The sequence below is a fragment of the Entelurus aequoreus genome, linkage group LG21, assembly GCF_033978785.1.
Source record: "Entelurus aequoreus isolate RoL-2023_Sb linkage group LG21, RoL_Eaeq_v1.1, whole genome shotgun sequence".
Lineage (NCBI taxonomy): Eukaryota > Metazoa > Chordata > Actinopteri > Syngnathiformes > Syngnathidae > Entelurus > Entelurus aequoreus.
The window spans coordinates 1,073,679-1,096,756 of NC_084751.1; the positions used below are offsets into that span (position 1 = coordinate 1,073,679).

Here is a 23,078-nt window from a genome sequence, read left to right on the forward strand (position 1 = left end):
CAGTCTATAGTGGATCTAACATAAGAGTGAGAGTCCAGTCCATAGTGGATCTAACATATTTGTGAGAGTCCAGTCCATAGTGGATCTAAAATAATAGTGTGAGAGTCCAGTCCATAGTGGATCTAACATAATAGTGAGAGTCCAGTCCATAGTGGATCTAACATAATAGTGTGAGAGTCCAGTCCATAGTGGATCTAACACAATAGTGAGAGTCCAGTCCATAGTGGATCTAACATATTTGTGAGAGTCCAGTCCATAGTGGATCTAAAATAATAGTGTGAGAGTCCAGTCCATAGTGGATCTAACATAATAGTGAGAGTCCAGTCCATAGTGGATCTAACATAATAGTGTGAGAGTCCAGTCCATAGTGGATCTAACACAATAGTGAGAGTCCAGTCCATAGTGGATCTACAAACGTTTGTAACATAATAGTGTCAGAGTCCAGTCCATAGTGGATCTAACATAATAGTGTGAGAGTACAGTCCATAGTGGATCTAACATAATAGTGTGACAGTCCAGTCCATAGTGGATCTAACATAATAGTGTGAGTCCAGTCTATAGTGGATCTAACATAAGAGTGAGAGTCCAGTCCATAGTGGATCTAACATATTTGTGAGAGTCCAGTCCATAGTGGATCTAAAATAATAGTGTGAGAGTCCAGTCCATAGTGGATCTAACATAATAGTGAGAGTCCAGTCCATAGTGGATCTAACATAATAGTGTGAGAGTCCAGTCCATAGTGGATCTAACATAATATTGTGAGAGTCCAGTCCATAGTGGATCTAACATAATAGTGTGAGAGTACAGTCCATAGTGGATCTAACATAATAGTGTGACAGTCCAGTCCATAGTGGATCTAACATAATAGTGTGAGTCCAGTCTATAGTGGATCTAACATAAGAGTGAGAGTCCAGTCCATAGTGGATCTAACATATTTGTGAGAGTCCAGTCCATAGTGGATCTAAAATAATAGTGTGAGAGTCCAGTCCATAGTGGATCTAACATAATAGTGAGAGTCCAGTCCATAGTGGATCTAACATAATAGTGAGAGAGTCCAGTCCATAGTGGATCTAACACAATAGTGAGAATCCAGTCCATAGTGGATCTACAAACGTTTGTAACATAATAGTGTCAGAGTCAGTCCATAGTGGGGTCAGCAGGAGATCATCTTGAGCGGAGACAGGTCAGCAGCGCAGAGACGTCACCAACTGACGCACAGATGAGTGGTCCACCCTGGGTCCTGACTTTGGACAGCTAGCGCGTCATTTGTGGTCACCTAATCTGCCATTAAATTCTAAGTTAATGATTATTTGCAAAAAGAATTATGTTTCTCAGTTGGAACATTAAATATCTTGTCTTTGCAGTCTATTCAATTGAATATAGGTGGAAAAGGATTTGCAAATCATTGTATTCTGTTTTTATTTACCATTTACACAATGTACCAACTTCACAGGTTTGGGGTTTTGTGAAAGGGAGTCAATGGAACTCTGATGTAAAAAAGAAATGTTAAAAGAAACTTAGCAAAGCAAAGAAATTTGATTCTGTGGCCAAATTACATCCCACTAACTTTGAAAAGGAACATTCCTTTCCATGGTGTCGTCTTCAAAGGCAACGTCTTCAGGTCTCCCTAAGGGTCAAATATAAACGGTTTGAATAGCAATAAAAAACAATAAATAGTGCTGACTGCCTTATAAAGTCAGTAAATGGCATCTTTGAACCAACCCCACAGTCTGGTCAGCCACAGGTTGACCCCCAAGTGGTCCAAGTATTGTATTTCAGGTGTGAGCATTCTCTCACACGTGCTCCTCAACTCGGCGTCCACGTCTTTGTTCATGTTGTAACCCACGATGGACTTTCCTCCGACGGGCTGCCAGGGTAGAAAGCGTTCCTCGCGAATCATCTCGGCGTCCACCGCCTCTCCGCCCTCGATGCAGGCGGCTCTCATCTCAGCGTTCCTCCTGCGGAGCTCCGCCACTTCCCGCTCCATCCTCTCCCTCCCGTAGGCCTCCACCTTGGCCCAGAAGGTGTCGTTGAAGTGGCGGTACAGCTTCCAGTCGGCGCCGTTCCACCGCAGAGCCTTGGCGCGCATCTCCGGGGTCAGGCGCGTGACCGCCGACGCCTTGCGGGCGTTGAGCTTGAAGTACAAAATGTCCTCGGTGGTCCAGCAGAGGGTTTCTTTGAGGAGGACGAGGGACTCCTCGAAGTGTTCTGCGATGAGAACCAGATGGAACCTGGTGGAGAGATCCCAAATGGACGCCGTCACTCCGGCGTCGTCCGGCTCCAAGTTGTTGTCCAAACCAAAGTCGAAGGAAAGCAAATTCCTCAGGTAGAAGGAGTTGTAGGCGTCCACGCTGTAGAAACCCCAGGGGTCGTCCAGGAACGCCGCCATCTTGTCCTTGGCGCCGATCCGCCAGGTGAAGGGGACGGCGCGGTGGTAGTAATGGAAGGCCGACTCGAAGAGGTGGGCGGGGTCACGCAGGATGGAGACGTAGACGGCGTCTGCAGGCAGCAGCTTGGCCACCTCCCGGGGTTGGAAGCGCATGTGGTTGCACAGGATGTTGAAGCACTCGCCGGGCGTGTAGTTCCTCACCTGCGAGCGGCGAAACGGCGACGGGTAGAAGAAATCGTTGCGTCCGTCCGGGAAGGCGAACTTGAGCCGGTGCTTCTGTCCGAAGCGGAAGAGGATGTTGAGGAGCGTGCTGCTGGCGGTTTTGTGCGTCTTCATGAACATGATGTTCTCCACGGGCGAGCACGCGCCTTTCCGGAGGCTTCTAGAAGGTCCGCTTGAGTTCTTGCCGAGGCACGTTTCGTCTTGGCGGCCGTCTTGGCTCGGCAACTTCAAGCAGTACAACAGCAACATGATGTTGGCCAGCAGGAACCACAAGATGAGGCTGAGAGTTACTGCCACACACTTACTTCCTGTCAGCCGCAACATCCTGGAAACACACACACGTCCCTCGTTAAATCACACCCAAATGAGGGACAAGCGGTAGAAAATGGATGGATGGATGTAGATAAACAATACCATATGCACCTTTTGTATGGAGGGTCTAATGCAGGGGTGTCAAACGTACGGCCCGGGGGCCGGATCAGGCCCGTAAACAGGTTTTAGCCGGCCCGCGGGATGAGTTTGCTAAGTATAAAAATGTACCTGAAATTTATGAATGAAAGAAACAGCTGTTTTAAATGTGTCCACTGGATGTCGCAATAGCAATTCTTTGTATCGTTGTAGATGATGCTATATATGTACAAAATAAACCACATAAGGTTAGTGCACCAGTCGAGGAAAATGATCAAACTACATAAATAACATACTGTAATTTGATATTGATACAAGTTTTTTATCTTGATAGATTGAAAATGAACACCAATGACTGATTAACATTACCATATCATTTATTCAGAAAATATAAGTAACAACAAATAAAGATAGAAGTCTATTAACTGCAACATGTAAGTGTAAAAAAAAAACCAACAACATGATTTCTACAATTTCAGAATGTACTTGTTCTGTTTTTAAACAAAGAAAACAATCTGAAGTTTGTCTATATTTTTAAGTTATCGTGCCGTGATTTTACCAGTCCGGCCCACTTGGGAGTAGATTTTTCTCCGTGTGGCCCCCGATCTAAAATGAGTTTGACACCCCTGGTCTAATGGGACAAAATTGAAGCAATAAATACATCTTGAAATAAATATTTGTGTCATTGATTGTTTATAATTTGAATTGTATACATAAGTGAGTAAGTAAATGTGTTAATGTTTTTTATATGAAAGTGCATTTAATTAATAAACAATTGTATTAATTATTTTGATATTTGTTGATTTCATTATTTTATGATCTGATCATTTATTTCACGATTTAAAATATTTAATCATTTTAAAATAACCATATATAAAAAATTTAAAAAATACATAAGTGATAAATAAATCATTAAATTAAAGAAACAAAATTAAACAAATATATTTTCAAGGAATTATTCAATGTGTCAATTTGCTAAAGTTTGAATGAAATACATAAATGAGTTAACAAATGTGTCATTAATTTGTTTTATAATTTTTGTACCTTCAGGGGGGGGGGGGGTGCTGGAGCCTATGTACTATTAATTTCACTAATTTATGATTTAATAGTTAATGTGTAATATAAGTATATATAAATATACAAATAATTATACATAAATACTGATAAATCATAAAACAATTAACAGTAAATTATTTGATAATTAATAAAATATTGAAATAATTGATTACGTTATTAAATAATTACATTCAAACTGTTTAGCCTATTCTGGAATCGCGGGCTTTCCCTTGAAAATTTCCAAAAAATCCCAGATTTCCAGGTTTTCCGGGACATTTTTCCCATTCAAAATGAACTTGCCATTTTTCAAACTTCCACCATTTTCAAAATGTTCAACCGATTCAAACCATTCCACCTTCAACACATTCCACCATCCTGGGGGGAAAAAAGTTAAAAACAATTCCAGGATTTTCCAGAATTCCTGGTTTTCCAAAGCCCTATTTCCACCCTTTTTTTCTGGCGACTACTCCTTCCACGTTTTTCAACCCACTTCAACCGTTCCACCGTCAAAACATTCCTCTTAATCGGGACAAAAATCGAAGTTGTTTTTTTGAACTGGAAAAATTCCCGGTTTTCACGAAATTCCAGGGATTCCGTAATACCATTTTTCAATTCAACATGTTACTACTTCAACATTTCACGACCGATTTGAAAAATTCCAACACCAACCATTTCAACTCATTTATACCATTCAAGTTTTTTTTTTTTTTACCATTTTCAAAACAATTCCCGCTTTTCCCGAAATTCCCAAAATTTTTGGGAAATTCCCATTGAAATCAATGGGACATTCTTCAAAGTTACGCAACTCCCACATTTTTCATCTGATTCAAACCATTCCAACTTCAAAATATTCAGCCTTCTCAGGAATTGTGTGCTCTACTTCAACAATTCTAAAAAAAAATTCCCGGATTTCCCACAATTCCTTTTTTATTTTCCCCTTTCAAAATGAATTGTCCATTTTTCAAACTTCCATAATTCCCACAACCGATTCAAAGCATTCCACCTTCAACACATTCAACTCATCCTGGACCTTCAAACTATCATTCTTCTACGTTCAACAAATTTATGGGAATTCCTGTTTTGTTTTTTTTAACCCTATTTCCAACCTTTTTCGTTTGACTACTCCTTTTCCTTTTTTCATCCCATTTCAACTGTTCCACCGTCAAAACATTTTTCTTAGACAGGACAAAAAAACAAGTCGGTTTAGGAACTGGAAACATTCTTGGTTTTCCCGAAATTCCAAGAATTCCATAATAAAATGTCTCAATTAAAAAATGGTTACTACTTCAACATTTCTTGACCAATTAAAAAAAATCCAACACAGACCAATTCAGGTCATCCAGGACATTCATGCTCCTAATCATTTTCCAAAAAAATCCCGCTTTTTCCAAAATTCCCAAATTTCCAGGAAGTTCCCATTGAAATGAATGGGACATTTTTACAAGTTGCACAATTCCGACATTTTTCAACCGATTCAAACCATTCTAACATCAACACATTCCTCTCATCATGGACATTCAAACTAACCATGAATTGATTAACGTGGACCCCCGACTTGAACAAGTTGAAAAACTTATTCGGGTGTTACCATTTAGTGGTCAATTGTACGGAATATGTACTTCACTGTGCAATCTACTAATACAAGTTTCAATCAATCAATCAATCAACACTTTCCCAAGTTCCAAACCAAATTCCAGTTTTCCTGGAAATTCAAACTCTTCAACATTCAAACCATTCCAACATTCAAACCATTTCAGCGTTTAAACAATTTCAACATTTAAACCATTTCTACATTCATCCTACGTACCATTAGCATTTCAGTTCAGCGTCAGCTTTTCAACATTCAAAACATTCCAACATTCAAACTATTCTTACATTCATACTACGTTCTGTCAGCATTTCACTTCAACTTCAACATTGGAGCATTCACACCCAACTCCTTCAAAAATGGCCTCACCTAGTTATTTTTATTATCGTTATTTTACATTTCTTCGTTTGTCCACCCGGAAAAAAAATGTTTTTTCCTTAACTGTCACTAAAAAAGGAAACCCTTTCACGTTTCTTTAAATGTTTCCACGCGTGACTGCTGCAGGAATGCAAACCTAGAAGACTGGCTTAGTTAAGTGACATTACACTAGTAGTTAATGCTGATGAAGTCAAGTCAGGAGAGATCCCACAGATAGCAAAAGTGCTGAGCCCACTCAACCCTCATGTTTACCCTCTCAACATATTTATAGTTTTTAAGCTGACTTAAAAAAAAAAACAGAATGAATGGAGTCAAATTTCACACATAAAGTCTTGGAATGACTTCAACAAGGATTCGTCAAATGAAAACTCAATCAAATACAAACCCAAAGTTGTGTGATTGCTTGGTCACCATTAATACAAATAATTTAAAAATGGTAGCAATTCAGTTTAATTCTAACCAACTATCACGACTGTACATACATGAACCGACTGTACTGTATGTTCATCATCAACAACACAAGTATGTGTATATAGTGTGTGAATAGGTGATATTTACCTGCAGAAGACAGTGTGGAGGTACAGTATCAAGTGGAGAAGACAACAAAGAATACAACATTGGCTTCTGTCTTCAAAGATTCCCCAGATATGGAAAAGTTATTCATTGGCTGACAAGGAAATGAACACAAACACTCCTCCTGTTCCTTGGGAGACTAACACCCATGCTGCATGATGACAAACAAAACACATACCACACAATACTACACTCTATACCAGTGGTCCCCAACCAAGAAAGAAATTTTATTTTATTTATTTATTTATTTTTAAATTAAATCAACATAAAAAACACAAGATACACTTACAATTAGTGCACCAACCCAAAAAACCTCCCTCCCCCATTTACACTCATTCACACAAAAGGGTTGTTCCTTTCTGTTATTAATATTCTGGCTCCTACATTATATATCAATATATATCAATACAGTCTGAAGGGATACAGTCCGTAAGCACACATGATTGTATTTTTTTATGACAAAAAAAACAAAACAACCCACTGCTCTATACTATACACCTAACGCATGCTATGCTACACTATACTATACTAAACTTATCTTTACTTCACAATATAGTATACTAACCCAGAACTTACATACACTGTACTATATACAACTTATGCCGTGCTCTACCAGTATAGCCTAATATTATGGTATACTATATTATACTACAGTATACGATAAATATCATTTCAAACAAACTATACCGTACTATAAGGTACTACATGCTACAATAAAGTTTACTATACAAGTATAACCCATTTATCATTTATCATTTAAACTTATCATATTGTACTGTACTATATCATACTATACATCAGTGTTTTTCAACCTTTTTTGAGCCAAGGCACATTTTTTTGCGTTGAAAAAAATCCGGAGGCACACCCCGGGCAGAAATCATTAAAAAATTAAACTGAGTTGACAGTAAAAAGTCGTTATCGCAATTGTTGGATGTGACTTTAAAGCATAACCAAGCATGCATCACTATAGCTCTTGTCTCAAAGTAGGTGTACTGTCACCAACTGTCACATCACGCTGTGACTTATTTGGCGTTTTTTGCTGTTTTCCTGTGCGAGTGTTTTAGTTCTTGTCTTGCGCTCCTATTTTGGTGGCTTTTTCTCTTTTTTTTGGTATTTTCCTGTAGCAGTTTCATGTCTTCCTTTGAGCGATATTCCCCGCACCTGCTTTGTGTTAGCAATCAAGACTATTTAAGTTGTTTTTATCCTTCTTTGTGGGGACATTGTTGATTGTCATGTCATGTTCGGATGTACATTGTCTTTGCTCCACAGTAAGTCTTTGCTGTTGTCCAGCATTCTGTTTTTGTTTACTTTGTAGCCAGTTCAGTTTTAGTTTCGTTCTGCATAGCCTTCCCTAAGCTTCAATGCATTTTCTTAGGGGCACTCACCTTTTGTTTATTTTTGGTTTAAGCATTAGACACCTTTTTACCTGCACCATGCCTCCCACTGTTTCCGACATCTACAAAGCAATTAGCTACTGGCTGCCACCTACTGATATGGAAGAGTATTACACGGTTACTCTGCCGAGCTCTAGACAGCACCGACACATCATTTGCAGACTATAATTACTGGTTTGCAAAAAATATTTTTTACCCAAATAGTTGAAATTAGATAATCTCCCACAGCACACCAGACTGTATCTCACGGCACACTAGAGCTACACCATAGTATACTATAATAAACTCATCATACTGTATTGTACTGTACTGTGCTATACGATACTCTACCTAACTTATGCCATGCTACATTATAGTATACTGTAATCAAGTGATCTACTGCACTGTACTGTACTGTACACTACTATACTATACCTAGTTCATACCACGCTACACTATAGTATATTATATTCAACTTATCATACTGTACTGTGCCGTACTATACTGTACCTGACTATGCCATGCTAAACTGTAGTATACTATATTGAACTTATCATAAACTACTGTACTTTACTATACTATACCTAATGTATATCATGCTACACCATATACTATATTAAACTTGTCATACTGCACTATAATGTACTGTTCTATACCTAACTTATGCCATGCTACACTATAATATACTACAAAACCCAAAACCAGTTAAATTGGCAAGTTGTGTAAATGGTAAATAAAAACAGAATACAATGATTTGCAAATCCTTTTCAACTTATATTCAATTGAGTAGACTGCAAAGACAATATATTTAATTTTCGAAATGGAAAACATTGTTATTTTTTTGCAAATATTAGCTCATTTGGAATTTGATGCAAAAAAGACTGAGAAAGTTGAGGAATGCTCATCACACACAGGTGAACAGGCTAATTGGGAACAGGTGGGTGCCATGATTGGGTATAAAAGTAGATTCCATGAAATGCTCAGTCATTCACAAACAAGGGTGGGGTGAGGGTCACCACTTTGTCAACAAATGCGTGAGCAAATTGTTGAACAGTTTAAGAAAAACCTTTCTCAACCAGCTATTGCAAGGAATTTAGTGATTGCACCATCTACGCTCCGTAATATCATCAAAAGGTTCAGAGAATCTGGAGAAATCACTGCACGTAAACAATGAGATTACGGACCTTGAATCCCTCAGGCGGTACTGCATCAAAAAGCGACATCAGTGTGTAAAGGATATCACCACATGGGCTCAGGAACACTTCAGGAAACCACTGTCAGTAACTACAGTTTGTCGCTACATCTGTGAGTGCAAGTTAAAACTCTACTATGCAGAGCCAAACCCATTTATCAACAACACCCAGAAACGCCGTTGGCTTCGCTGGGCCCGAGCTCATCTAAGATGGACTGAGGCAAAGTGGAAAAGTGTTCTGTGGTCTGACGAGTCCACATTTCAAATTGTTTTTGCAAAAATAAAATAAAATTTTTTAGTTCGAACATTAAATATCTTGTCTTTGCAGTCTATTCAATTGAATATGAGTTGAAAAGGATTTGCAAATCATTGTATTTTTATTTACGAATTACACAACGTGCCAATTTCACTGGTTTTGTAAATTAAACTTATCATACTGCACTGTAATACACTACACTATACTACTATACAGTACTATACCTAACTTATGCCGTGTCACACTTCAATATTCAGTGTGCTGTAATTATATCAGACTTCTCATACTGCACTATACAATAATATATAAATATGTATACTACAATCCACCTTTAACAATTGCTATACCAGGGGTCACCAACCTTTTTGAAACCAAGAGCTACTTCTTGGGTACTGATTAATGCGAAGGGCTACCAGTTTGATACACACTTAAATAAATTGCCAGAAATAGCCAATTTGCTCAATTTACCTTTAACTCTATGTTATTATTAATAATTAATTATATTTACACTTAATTGAACAGTTTAAAAGAGGAGAAAACACGAAAAAAATGACAATTACATTTTGAAACATAGTTTATCTTCAATTTCGACTCTTTAACATTCAAAATTCAACCGAAAAAAAGAAGAGAAAAACTAGCTAATTCGAATCTTTTTGAAAAAAATTTAAAAAAGAATTTATGAAACATCATTAGTAATTTTTCCTGATTAAGATTAATTTTAGAATTTTGATGACATGTTTTAAATAGGTTAAAATCCAATCTACACTTTGTTAGAATATATAACAAATTGGACCAAGCTATATTTCTAACAAAGACAAATCATTATTTCTTCTAGATTTTCCAGAACAAAAATTTTAAAATAAATTGAAAAGATTTTGAAATAAGATTTAAATTTAATTCTACAGATTTTATAGATTTGCCAGAATATTTTTTTGGAATTTTAATCATAATAAGTTTGAAGAAATATTTCACAAATATTCTTCGTCGAAAAAACAGAAGCTAAAATGGAGAATTAAATTAAAATGTATTTATTATTATTTACAATAAAAACATTTTTTTTACTTGAACATTGATTTAAATTGTTAGAAAAGAAGAGGAAGGTATTTAAAAGGTAAAAAGGTATATGTGTTTAAAAATCCTAAAATCATTTTTAAGGTTGTATTTTTTCTCTAAAATTGTCTTTCTGAAAGTTAGGAGAAGCAAAGTAAAAAAAATTATGAATTTAAACAAGTGAAGACCAAGTCTTTAAAATATTTTCTTGGATTTTCAAATTCTATTTGAGTTTTGTCTCTCTTAGAATTAAAAATGTCGGGCAAAGCGAGACCAGCTTGCTAGTAAATAAATACAATTTAAAAAATAGAGGCAGCTCACTGGTAAGTGCTGCTATTTGAGCTATTTTTAGAACCGGCCAGCGGGCTACTCATCTGGTCCTTACGGGCGACCTGGTGCCCGCGGCCACCGCTTTGGTGACCCCTGTGCTATACCATGTGAACGTCTCCTGCGCGGTGGGTTCTCCTTCGGACCGACAGAACTCTCGTGAGCCCTAATACGGGTTTGAACCAGTCTTTATTTCTGCGTGCTCTAATGTTCAGGGCTGTGTCGCCAGCGGACTCCGAGCTTCCTCCTTCTCGCCCGTGCGGGCGTTTCTGCTGTCATCAGCTCGCTTCCACCTCATGGCCTCGGACGCTGCTGATAAAGGCAACAGGTGATTAGATACAGTAATTAGCCCCAGCTGGGCAATCTACTCACCTGTCAGCTGGGCGTCGAAGCCGGGCCATACACACACTCTTCCCGCAGGAGGCGCACCGACCACACCCCCCTCCACATACCACATTAAACCTGACTGTATTACATGTACTTTAACTATATGTAACATATTTGTACTGTCCATACTCTTTTTAGACTGTACTATACTGTATGATAGTATGCTCTATTTTCCCAATCCTTACTTTAAATATGTTACACCATATCATACTTGCCAACCCTCCCGAATTTTCCGGGAGACTCCCGAACTTCAGTGCCTCTCCCGAGACAACCATTCTCCCGATTTCCAGCCGGACTTAAGGCCGTGCGGACCTGAGTGAGGACAGCCTGTCGTCACGTCCGCTTTTCCTTCATATAAACAGCGTGCCGGCCCAGTCACGTTATAACATCTACGGCTTTTGGAGAGTGCACAACTGCACACGCAACAAGAAGGAGACGAAGCAGAAGAACGAAGAAGAGGCAGTCATGGCGACGACGAGTGACAGAGAATAGAACGAGGGTGGACAATTCAACCCTAAACTCACTCCTTTCCTGCAAATTAAATTTCCCAGATGCTGCCCATACCTATGCTGCTTCAAAGGCTGTGCTACTGGCTGCAAAGCATTGCACTTTCAAATACAACAATGAGTAGAGTGTTATGTGTGTGTATATGTGTAAATAAATGAACACTGAAATTCAAGTATTTATTTTATTTATATATATATAATAATAAAATACATACAAACATACATACACACATATACATATATATATATATATATATATATATATATATATATATATATATATATATATATATATATATATATATATATATATATATATATATATATATATATATATATATATATATATATATATATATATATATATATATATATATATATATATATATATATATGTCTTAATTAGATTATCCAAAAAATAGTGCTCGATACCATGGTAGAGCGTAATATGTATGTGTGGGGAAAAAATCACAAGACTATTTCATCTCTACAGGCCTGTTTCATGAGGGGTTTACCTCAATCTTCAGAAAATTCCTGAGGATTGAGGTAAACCCCTCATGAAACAGGCCTGTAGAGATGAAATAGTCTTGTGATTTTTCCCCCACACATACATATATATATATATATATATATATATATATATATATATATATATATATATATATATATATATATATATATATATATATATATATATATACACATACATAAGCGGTAGAAAATGGATGGATGGATATATACATATATATACATTAGGGCTGGGAATCTTTGGGTGTCCCACGATTCGATTCAAAATCGATTCTTGGGGTCACGATTCGATTCAGAATCGATTTTTTTTTTTCAATTCAACACGATTCTCGATTCAAAAACGATTTTTTATTTTTTTTAAAATGAAAACAATACACAACAATACCATAATAATGCAATACAATTTCAAAACAAAACCCGACCCAGCAACATTCAGAATAGCAATAAACAGAGCAATTGAGAGCAATTGAGGAGACACAAACATGACACGGAACAATCTAAAAGTAGTGAGACAAAAATGAATATTATCAACAACAGTATCAATATTAGTTACAATTTCAACATAGCAGTGATTAAAAATCCCTCATTGATATTATCATTACAAACATTAATAAAAAAAAAAAATACAAAAAATGAACAATAGTGTCACAGTGGCTTACACTTGCATCGCATTTCATAAACTAAATGTCTAATGATAATGTCAATGAGGGATTTTTAATCACTGCTATGTTGAAATTGTAACTAACATTGATACTGTTGTTGATAATATTCATTTTTGTTTTTGTTTCACTACTTTTGGTTTGCTCTGTGTCGTGTTTGTGTCTCCTCTCAATTGCTCTGTTTATTGCAGTTCTGAGTGTTGCTGGGTCGGGTTTGGTTTTGGAATTGGATTGCATTGTTATGGTATTGCTGTGTATTGTTTTGTTGGATTGATTAATTAAAAAAAAAAAAAAAAAGTATAAAAAAAAATAAATAAATAAAAAAATCGATTTTTTAAAAATGAGAATCGATTCTGAATCGCACAACGTGAGAATCGCGATTCGAATTCGAATCGATTTTTTCCCACACCCCTAATATACATACATATATACATATATATATACATATATATATACATATATATATATAGCTAGAATTCACTGAAAGTCAAGTATTTCTTTTATATATATATATATATATATATATATATATATATATATATATATATATATATATATATATATATATATATATATATATATATATATATATATATATATATATATATATATATATATATATATATAAAGAAATACTTGAATTTCAGTGAATTCTAGCTAGCTATAAATATACTCCTCCCCCCTTAACGCCGCCCCCCCTTGCCCCGCCCACCCCATACCTAACATCTGCTTTACCATATCCTCCTGGGAACCAGCGTCCTCTGCAGTGGACATTTGTGTCTGGAGTAACAGGACTATTTTTTCCCCCCAGCTCTGATAACAAATACTAAATAATACTAAATATATAGTTAAAGCTAAGCATAATTTACATTTGAATGTGGGCAATCAAGTTCAAACACAGTGAAAGTTGTCTAATATTTGTAATTGTTTGAAAATCATTTATTTTACAACTGTACAAAATGTGATGATCCAGCAGAAAACAAAGCTGCCGAGTTGCAGCGACACACTTCTAGAAACACATCATGTGCTTTTGTTGCAACACAAACAGTCCACTTTGTTGTGCGTCATTGATTTGAACACGGCTTCCAATCACATAATCTACTTTTTTTTTTCTCCCCATGCGGGAACACACTTTCTCCCACGCCGTCTATTATGGTCCTTCCTAGTCAAAATAAGTAATTATTTACCGTGCTTTGACAAAGAGAGGTCAAGATGTGCTCCAGGGCAACATGACACACACATATAATTGTCACCAATAATGTGTGACAAGTCCATCGACACAACATGAGCAACGTGTCTCACACACAGCAATGTGAAACATGTACAAAGAACAAAAAATACCTTTATTACTGACACTCGGTTGACGTATTTTTTTTTCAATCATAAATACACATAGTGCCACAAAACAAAACAAACCAGTTGGAGGTAATAGGAGACATAACTCACATGGAAACAATCCTTGAAGGCACTTTGGAGTGACGACTGTATGCGAGGTAAGAGCGCACAAATAGAAAACGCATCGTTCATGTAAAGTACACAATTAAATACCACCATTTATAAAATAATATACAGTAATCCCTCTTTTGTCGCTGCTAATTGGTTGCGGACATGAATTTGAAGTAAGAATCATTCATTATAAATGTAATATTTCATAGCGAGAGCATAAAACACCTGTTCATGACCTTCTAAGTACATTTTTCAAAATGATGAAAGCCTTCTTGACAGGAAATAACAAACTTTAGTCACATTGACACTCTTTTAATCCAATAATGCTTCCTGGGGCTGAGCCAATCAGTGGCCACGACACTGATACTTAGCTTGCTCTTCTCTAATGGCCAATACTACTGCAATGTTGATACTTTTAGTTCATTTAGCCAGTTTCATTCATAAAAATACCTAATTTAAGGCAAAAATGTTGTGAAATATGCTTTTAAAAAATGTGCGATGTGGCAATATTAGAAGCTGGATGTGACGATTTTTATGTTTTTATGTTGGTATTTCCTCTTTAGTGATATATACTATAGATATTAGTGCTTATACTTCACTAAAAAGGCAGAACCTCCAAATGACCACAGTATTTATATACAGTTTTAAAGCTAATATAGCAACTGTGGCCAGGTGGAACTTGCCAAATAGTGAGCCGACCTCTTGCACGCCCGTTGACATGTTGTAGGTTAGTCTAGATGTCTCATTGATGACATGTTTGTAGTAAAGTTAGTCCAAATGTCTCATCAATGACGTGTTTGTAAACACTTGCAGGGTGTCAATGAGTGGGGATCACTATTTGGCAAGCTCTCGCTGACTCAGCTGTTAATGAATTAACACCTAAACGACTTGTTAGTCACATTTACACTCTTTTAATCTAATATAGTAATGCTTCCTGGGGCTGAGCCAATCAGTGGCCACAGTATTTAAATACAGTTTTAAAGCTATAATAGCAACTGTGGCAAGGTGGAACTTGCCAAATAGTGAGCCGACCTCTTGCACGCCTGTTAACATGTTGTAAGGTAAGTCCAAATGTCTCATTAATGACGTGTTTGTAAACACTTGCAGGGTGTCAATGAGTGGGGATCACTATTTGGCAAGCTCTCGCTGACTCAGCTGTTAACAAATTAACACCTAAACGACTTGTTATGTCACCGCCCAGATTTCTCAAAATGATGAAAGCCATCTTGACAGAAAATAACGAACTTTAGTCACATTTACACTCTTTTAATCCAATATAGTAATGCTTCCTGGGGCTGAGCCAATCAGCGGCCACGATACTGATACTTTGTTTGCTCTTCTGTAATGGCCAATACTACTGCAATGTTGACACTTTTAGTTCATTTAGCCATTTTCATGCATAAAAATACCTAATTTAAGGCAAAAATGTTGTGAAATATGCTTTAAAAAATGTGCGATGTGGTAGAGCGGCAATATTAGAAGCTGGATGTGATGGCTGTATGACATTTTATGTTGGTATTTCCTCTTTAGTGATATATACTATAGATATTAGTGCTTATACTTCACTAAAAAGGCAGAACCTCCAAATGACCACAGTATTTATATACAGTTTTAAAGCTAATATAGCAACTGTGGCCAGGTGGAACTTGCCGAATAGTGAGCCGACCTCTTTCACGCCTGTTAACATGTTGTAAGGTTAGTCCAAATGTCTCATTAATGACGTGTTTGTAAACACTTGCAGGGTGTCAATGAGTGGGGATCACTATTTGGCAAGCTCTCGCTGACTCAGCTGTTAACGAATTATCACCTAAACGACTTGTTATGTCACCGCCCACATTTTTCAAAATGATGAAAGCCCTCTTGACAGGAAATAACAAACTTTAGTCACATTTACACTCTTTTAATCCAATATAGTAATGCTTCCTGGGGCTGAGCCAATCAGCGGCCACGATACTGATACTTAGTTTGCTCCTCTCTAATGGCCAATACTACTGCAATGTTGATACTTTTAGTTCATTTAGCCATTTTCATGCATAAAAATACCTAATTTAAGGCAAAAATGTTGTGAAATACGCTTAAAAAAATGTGCGATGTGGTAAAGCCGCAATATTCGAAGCTGGATGTGACGACTGTATTACATTTTATGTTGGTATTTCCTCTTTAGTGAAATATACTATAGATATTAGTGCTTATACTTCACTAAAAAGGCAGAACCTCCAAATGACCACAGTATTTATATACAGTTTTAAAGATAATATAGCAACTGTGGCAAGGTGGAACTTGCCAAATAGTGAGCCGACCTCTTGCACGCCCGTTAACATGTTGTAGGTTAGTCTAGATGTCTCATTGATGACATGTTTGTTGTAAAGTTAGTCCAAATGTCTCATTAATGACGTGTTTGTAAACACTTGCAGGGTGTCAAAGAGTGGGGATCACTATTTGGCAAACTCAAGCTGACTCAGCTGTTAATGAATTAACACCTAAACGACTTGTTAGTCACATTTACACTCTTTTAATCTAATATAGTAATGCTTCCTGGGGCTGAGCCAATCAGTGGCCACAGTATTTGTATACAGTTTTAAAGCTAATATAGCAAATGTGGCAAGGTGGAACTTGCCAAATAGTGAGCCGACCTCTTGCGCGCCTGTTAACATGTTGTAAGGTTAGTCCAAATGTCTCATTAATGACGTGTTTGTAAACACTTGCAGGGTATCAATGAGTGGGGATCACTATTTGGCAAGCTCTCGCTGACTCAGCTGTTAATGAATTAACACCTTAACGACTTGTTATGTCACCGCCCACATTTTTCAAAATGATGAAAGCCCTCTTGACAGGAAATAACAAACTTTAGTCACATTTACACTCTTTTAATCCAATATAGTAATGCTTCCTGGGGCAGAGCCAATCAGTGGCCACGATACTGATACTTAGTTTGCTCCTCTCTAATGGCCAATACTACTGCAATGTTGACACTTTTAGTTCACTTAGCCATTTTCATGCATAAAAATACCTAATTTAAGGCAAAAATGTTGTGAAATATGCTTTAAAAAAATGTGCGATGTGGTAGAGCGGCAATATTAGAAGCTGGATGTGACGGCTGTATTACATTTTATGTTGGTATTTCCTCTTTAGTGATATATACTATAGATATTAGTGCTTATACTTCACTAAAAAGGCAGAACCTCCAAATGACCACAGTATTTATATACAGTTTTAAAGCTAATATAGCAACTGTGGCAAGGTGGAACTTGCCAAATAGTGAGCTGACCTCTTGCACGCCCGTTAACATGTTGTAAGGTTAGTCCAAATGTCTTATTAATGACGTGTTTGTAAACACTTGCAGGGTGTCAATGAGTGGGGATCACTATTTGGCAAGCTCTTGCTGACTCAGCTGTTAATGAATTAACACCTAAACGACTTGTTATGTCACCGCCCACATTTTTCAAAATGATGAAAGCCCTCTTGACAGGAAATAACAAACTTTAGTCACATTTACACTTTTTTAATCCAATATAGTAATGCTTCCTGGGGCTGAGCCAATCAGTGGCCACGACACTGATACTTAGTTTGCTCCTCTCTAATGGCCAATACTACTGCAATGTTGACACTTTTAGTCCATTTAGCCATTTTCATGCATAAAAATACCTAATTTAAGGCAAAAATGTTGTGAAATATGCTTTAAAAAAATGTGCGATGTGGCAATATTAGAAGCTGGATGTGACTATTTTTATGTTTTTATGTTGGTATTTCCTCTTTAGTGATATATACTATAGATATTAGTGCTTATACTTCCCTAAAAAGGCGGAACATCCAAATGGCCACAGTATTTATATACAGTTTTAAAGCTAATATAGCAACTGTGGCAAGGTGGAACTTGCCAAATAGTGAGCCGACCTCTTGCACGCCTGTTAACATGTTGTAGGTTAGTCTAGATGTCTCATTGATGACATGTTTGTTGTAAAGTTAGTCCAAATGTCTCATTAATGACGTGTTTATAAACACTTGCAGGGTGTCAATGAGTGGGGATCACTATTTGGCAAACTCAAGCTGACTCCGCTGTTAATTAATTATCACCTTAACGACATTTACACTCTTTTAATCTAAAATAGTAATGCTTCCTGGGGCTGAGCCAATCAGTGGCCACAGTATTTAAATACAGTTTAAAAGCTAATATAGCAAATGTGGCAAGGTGGAACTTGCCAAATAGTGAGCCGACCTCTTGCACGCCTGTTAACATGTTGTAAGGTTAGTCCAAATGTCTTATTAATGACGTGTTTGTAAACAGTTACAGGGTGTCAATGAGTGGGGATCACTATTTGGCAAGCTCTCGCTGACTCAGCTGTTAATGAATTAACACCTAAACGACTTGTTACTTGTTAGTCACATTTACACTCTTTTAATCTAATATAGTAATGCTTCCTGGGGCTGAGCCAATCAGTGGCCACAGTATTTAAATACAGTTTTAAAGCTAATATAGCAAATGTGGCAAGGTGGAACTTGCCAAATAGTGAGCCGACCTCTTGCACGCCTGTTAACATGTTGTAAGGTTAGTCCAAATGTCTTATTAATGACGTGTTTGTAAACACTTGCAGGGTGTCAATGAGTGGGGATCACTATTTGGCAAGCTCTCGCTGACTCAGCTGTTAACGAATTAACACTTAAACGACTTGTTATGTCACCGCCCACATTTTTCAAAATGATGAAAGCCCTCTTGACAGGAAATAACAAACTTTAGTCACATTTACACTCTTTTAATCCAATATAGTAATGCTTCCTGGGGCAGAGCCAATCAGTGGCCACGATACTGATACTTAGTTTGCTCCTCTCTAATGGCCAATACTACTGCAATGTTGACACTTTTAGTTCATTTAGCCATTTTCATGCATAAAAATACCTAATTTAAGGCAAAAATGTTGTGAAATATGCTTTAAAAAAATGTGCAATGTGGTAGAGCGGCAATATTAGAAGCTGGATGTGACGGCTGTATTACATTTTATGTTGGTATTTCCTCTTTAGTGATATATACTATAGATATTAGTGCTTATACTTCACTAAAAAGGCAGAACCTCCAAATGACCACAGTATTTATATACAGTTTTAAAGCTAATATAGCAACTGTGGCAAGGTGGAACTTGCCAAATAGTGAGCCGACCTCTTGCACGCCCGTTAACATGTTGTAGGTTAGTCTAGATGTCTCATTGATGACATGTTTGTTGTAAAGTTAGTCCAAATGTCTTATTAATGACGTGTTTGTAAACACTTGCAGGGTGTCAATGAGTGGGGATCACTATTTGGCAAACTCAAGCTGACTCAGCTGTTAATGAATTAACACCTTAACGACTTGTTAGTCACATTTACACTCTTTTAATCTAATATAGTAATGCTTCCTGGGGCTGAGCCAATCAGTGGCCACAGTATTTAAATACAGTTTTAAAGCTATAATAGCAACTGTGGCAAGGTGGAACTTGCCAAATAGTGAGCCGACCTCTTGCACGCCTGTGAACATGTTGTAAGGTTAGTCCAAATGTCTCATTAATGACGTGTTTGTAAACACTTGCAGGGTGTCAATGAGTGGGGATCACTATTTGGCAAGCTCTCGCTGACTCAGCTGTTAACGAATTATCACCTAAACGACTTGTTATGTCACCGCCCACATTTTTCAAAATGATGAAAGCCCTCTTGACAGGAAATAACAAACTTTAGTCACATTTACACTCTTTTAATCCAATATAGTAATGCTTCCTGGGGCTGAGCCAATCAGCGGCCACGATACTGATACTTTGTTTGCTCCTCTCTAATGGCCAATACTACTGTGATGTTGCTACTTTTAGCCATTTTCATGCATGAAAATACTTAGTTTAAGGCAAAAATGCCGCAATATTAGAAGCTTGATATGACGACTGTATTACATTTTATGTTGGTATTTCCTCATTAGTGATATATACTATAGATATTAGTGCTTATACTTTACTAAAAAAGGCCCCCTTTTGCCTCCTATGTGGCAGAACTTCCAAATGACCACAGTATTTGTATACAGTTTTAAAGCTAATATAGCAACTGTGGCAAGGTGGAACTTGCCAAATAGTGAGCCGACCTCTTGCACGCCTGTTAACATGTTGTAAGGTTAGTCCAAATGTCTCATTAATGACGTGTTTGTAAACACTTGCAGGGTGTCAATGAGTGGGGATCACTATTTGGCAAGCTCTCGCTGACTCAGCTGTTAATGAATTATCACCTAAACGACTTGTTATGTCACCGCCCACATTTTTCAAAATGATGAAAGCCCTCTTGACAGGAAATAACAAACTTTAGTCACATTTACACTCTTTTAATCCAATATAGTAATGCTTCCTGGGGCTGAGCCAATCAGCGGCCACGATACTGATACTTAGTTTGCTCCTCTCTAATGGCCAATACTACTGCAATGTTGATACTTTTAGTTCATTTAGCCATTTTCATGCATAAAAATACCTAATTTAAGGCAAAAATGTTGTGAAATATGCTTTAAAAAAATGTGCAATGTGGTAGAGCGGCAATATTAGAAGCTGGATGTGACGACTGTATAACATTTTATGTTGGTATTTCCTCTTTAGTGATATATACTATAGATATTAGTGCTTATACTTCACTAAAAAGGCAGAACCTCCAAATGACCACAGTATTTATATACAGTTTTAAAGCTAATATAGCAACTGTGGCAAGGTGGAACTTGCCGAATAGTGAGCCGACCTCTTGCACGCCTGTTAACATGTTGTAAGGTTAGTCCAAATGTCTTATTAATGACATGTTTGTAAACAGTTACAGGGTGTCAATGAGTGGGGATCACTATTTGGCAAGCTCTCGCTGACTCAGCTGTTAACGAATTAACACCTAAACGACTTGTTATGTCACCGCCCACATTTTTCAAAATGATGAAAGCCCTCTTGACAGGAAATAACAAACTTTAGTCACATTTACACTCTTTTAATCCAATATAGTAATGCTTCCTGGGGCTGAGCCAATCAGCGGCCACGATACTGATACTTAGTTTGCTCCTCTCTAATGGCCAATACTACTGCAATGTTGACACTTTTAGTTCATTTAGCCATTTTCATGCATAAAAATACCTAATTTAAGGCAAAAATGTTGTGAAATATGCTTTAAAAAAATGTGCGATGTGGCAATATTAGAAGCTGGATGTGACGATTTTTATGTTTTTATGTTGGTATTTCCTCTTTAGTGATATATACTATAGATATTAGTGCTTATACTTCACTAAAAAGGCAGAACCTCCAAATGACCACAGTATTTATATACAGTTTTAAAGCTAATATAGCAACTGTGGCCAGGTGGAACTTGCCAAATAGTGAGCCGACCTCTTGCACGCCCGTTAACATGTTGTAGGTTAGTCTAGATGTCTCATTGATGACATGTTTGTTGTAAAGTTAGTCCAAATGTCTCATTAATGACGTGTTTGTAAACACTTGCGGGGTGTCAATGAGTGGGGATCACTATTTAGCAAACTCAAGCTGACTCAGCTGTTAATTAATTATCACCTTAACGACATATACACTCTTTTAATCTAAAATAGTAATGCTTCCTGGGGCTGAGCCAATCAGTGGCCACAGTATTTAAATACAGTTTTAAAGCTAATATAGCAACTGTGGCAAGGTGGAACTTGCCAAATAGTGAGCCGACCTCTTGCACGCCTGTTAACATGTTGTAAGGTTAGTCCAAATGTCTCATTAATGACGTGTTTGTAAACACTTGCAGGGTGTCAATGAGTGAGGATCACTATTTGGCAAGCTCAAGCTGACCCAGCTGTTAACGAATGAACACCCACCGCCCACAATTTGTGTTGTTTAGTGTTAGTGTTGTGTCTCTTCTTGGTTGGACAAACAACCCAAAAGTGAAGATTTGTGATTGTCACTGCAGAGTAGAATAAATATACTTGCAAGAAACAACACGAATCCAGTTGTTGGGAAAAAGAGTTAGTGGTGTGGTGAGTCACGGATGCCTGAGGGCGGTCATGTGACTCAGTAGACGGGGCGGTAGAGGATCTGCCCCCCCAGCAGCCTGCGCTTCAGCTCCTTCCACAGCAGGCTGCGCTCTCTCTGCGAGCCCTTCATGAAGCCGCGGTTCTCCTGAGCGCGGCGGGACAAATACGGGATGACCTCGTTGACAGGACCGTACGGGACGTACTTGTAGACCGGGAAGCCCGCCTGACCTGGAGAAACGAGGACACACGCTACGGTCAAGTCGATGTTCGGTAGCCCTGCTCACACACCGCCTCTCTCCCAGATAACTGCAGTGTGTGAGTGACAGGAAGAAAAGCTTGTCGAGCGGGTACCGTGTCTTTTTATTGGGAAAAATACCGTCTTATATTGGGGGTCAATACCGGCTTTTATTAGTCAATTACTTTATCATTGCAGTACTTTTACCCCCCTGGTAAACGCTGAGCACCCTATGGACTCTTACATTACGACTGTAACACTGATAACCTTCTGTAGTTTGTTCCCAAGATATCTCGGGACCCTTAAAGGTTAAACTCTCTCTTGTCTGAACTTCAAAGCCCACTGAAGCGGCCGCCGGGTGGCCACATGAGCGTGTGACGCAAGCCTGCGTGATCACGCCACGTCTGTTTATTGTTAGTAACCAGCGCTATGTGTGTGTGTGTGAGTGTGTTTTCTGGCAATGCTTACTTAATGGGGACATCGCTCTGTTTACACAGTCACATTTAGGGGACCTCTGACGGTATGGG

General features: G+C 37.7%; 2 protein-coding genes across 3 annotated transcripts in view; both read right to left on the bottom strand.

The window, feature by feature from the left end:
- Positions 1-1,220: 1,220 nt before the first annotated feature.
- Positions 1,221-6,697, bottom strand: gal3st1b (galactose-3-O-sulfotransferase 1b). 2 transcript variants are annotated; one of them, XM_062031809.1, is made up of 2 exons: positions 6,600-6,697; positions 1,221-2,936 (listed from the first exon to the last, which is right to left on the bottom strand). In XM_062031809.1, exon 2 carries the CDS (start codon positions 2,933-2,935, stop codon positions 1,697-1,699), a length of 1,239 nt encoding a protein of 412 aa, XP_061887793.1. In that variant the 5' UTR covers position 2,936; positions 6,600-6,697; the 3' UTR covers positions 1,221-1,696. The 2 variants fall into 2 exon arrangements, with proteins under 2 accessions (XP_061887793.1, XP_061887792.1); XM_062031808.1 differs by lacking the exon at positions 6,600-6,697 and adding an exon at positions 5,951-6,068.
- A 7,519-nt stretch (positions 6,698-14,216) lies between these two features.
- prodha (proline dehydrogenase (oxidase) 1a) overlaps positions 14,217-23,078 on the bottom strand; it is a 32,804-nt gene continuing 23,942 nt past the window's right edge. Inside the window, exon 14 of the mRNA XM_062032143.1 lies at positions 14,217-22,544. Within this exon, the coding sequence (XP_061888127.1) occupies positions 22,354-22,544 (191 nt within the window). The 3' untranslated portion in view covers positions 14,217-22,353. The remainder of the gene's footprint in view (positions 22,545-23,078) is intronic.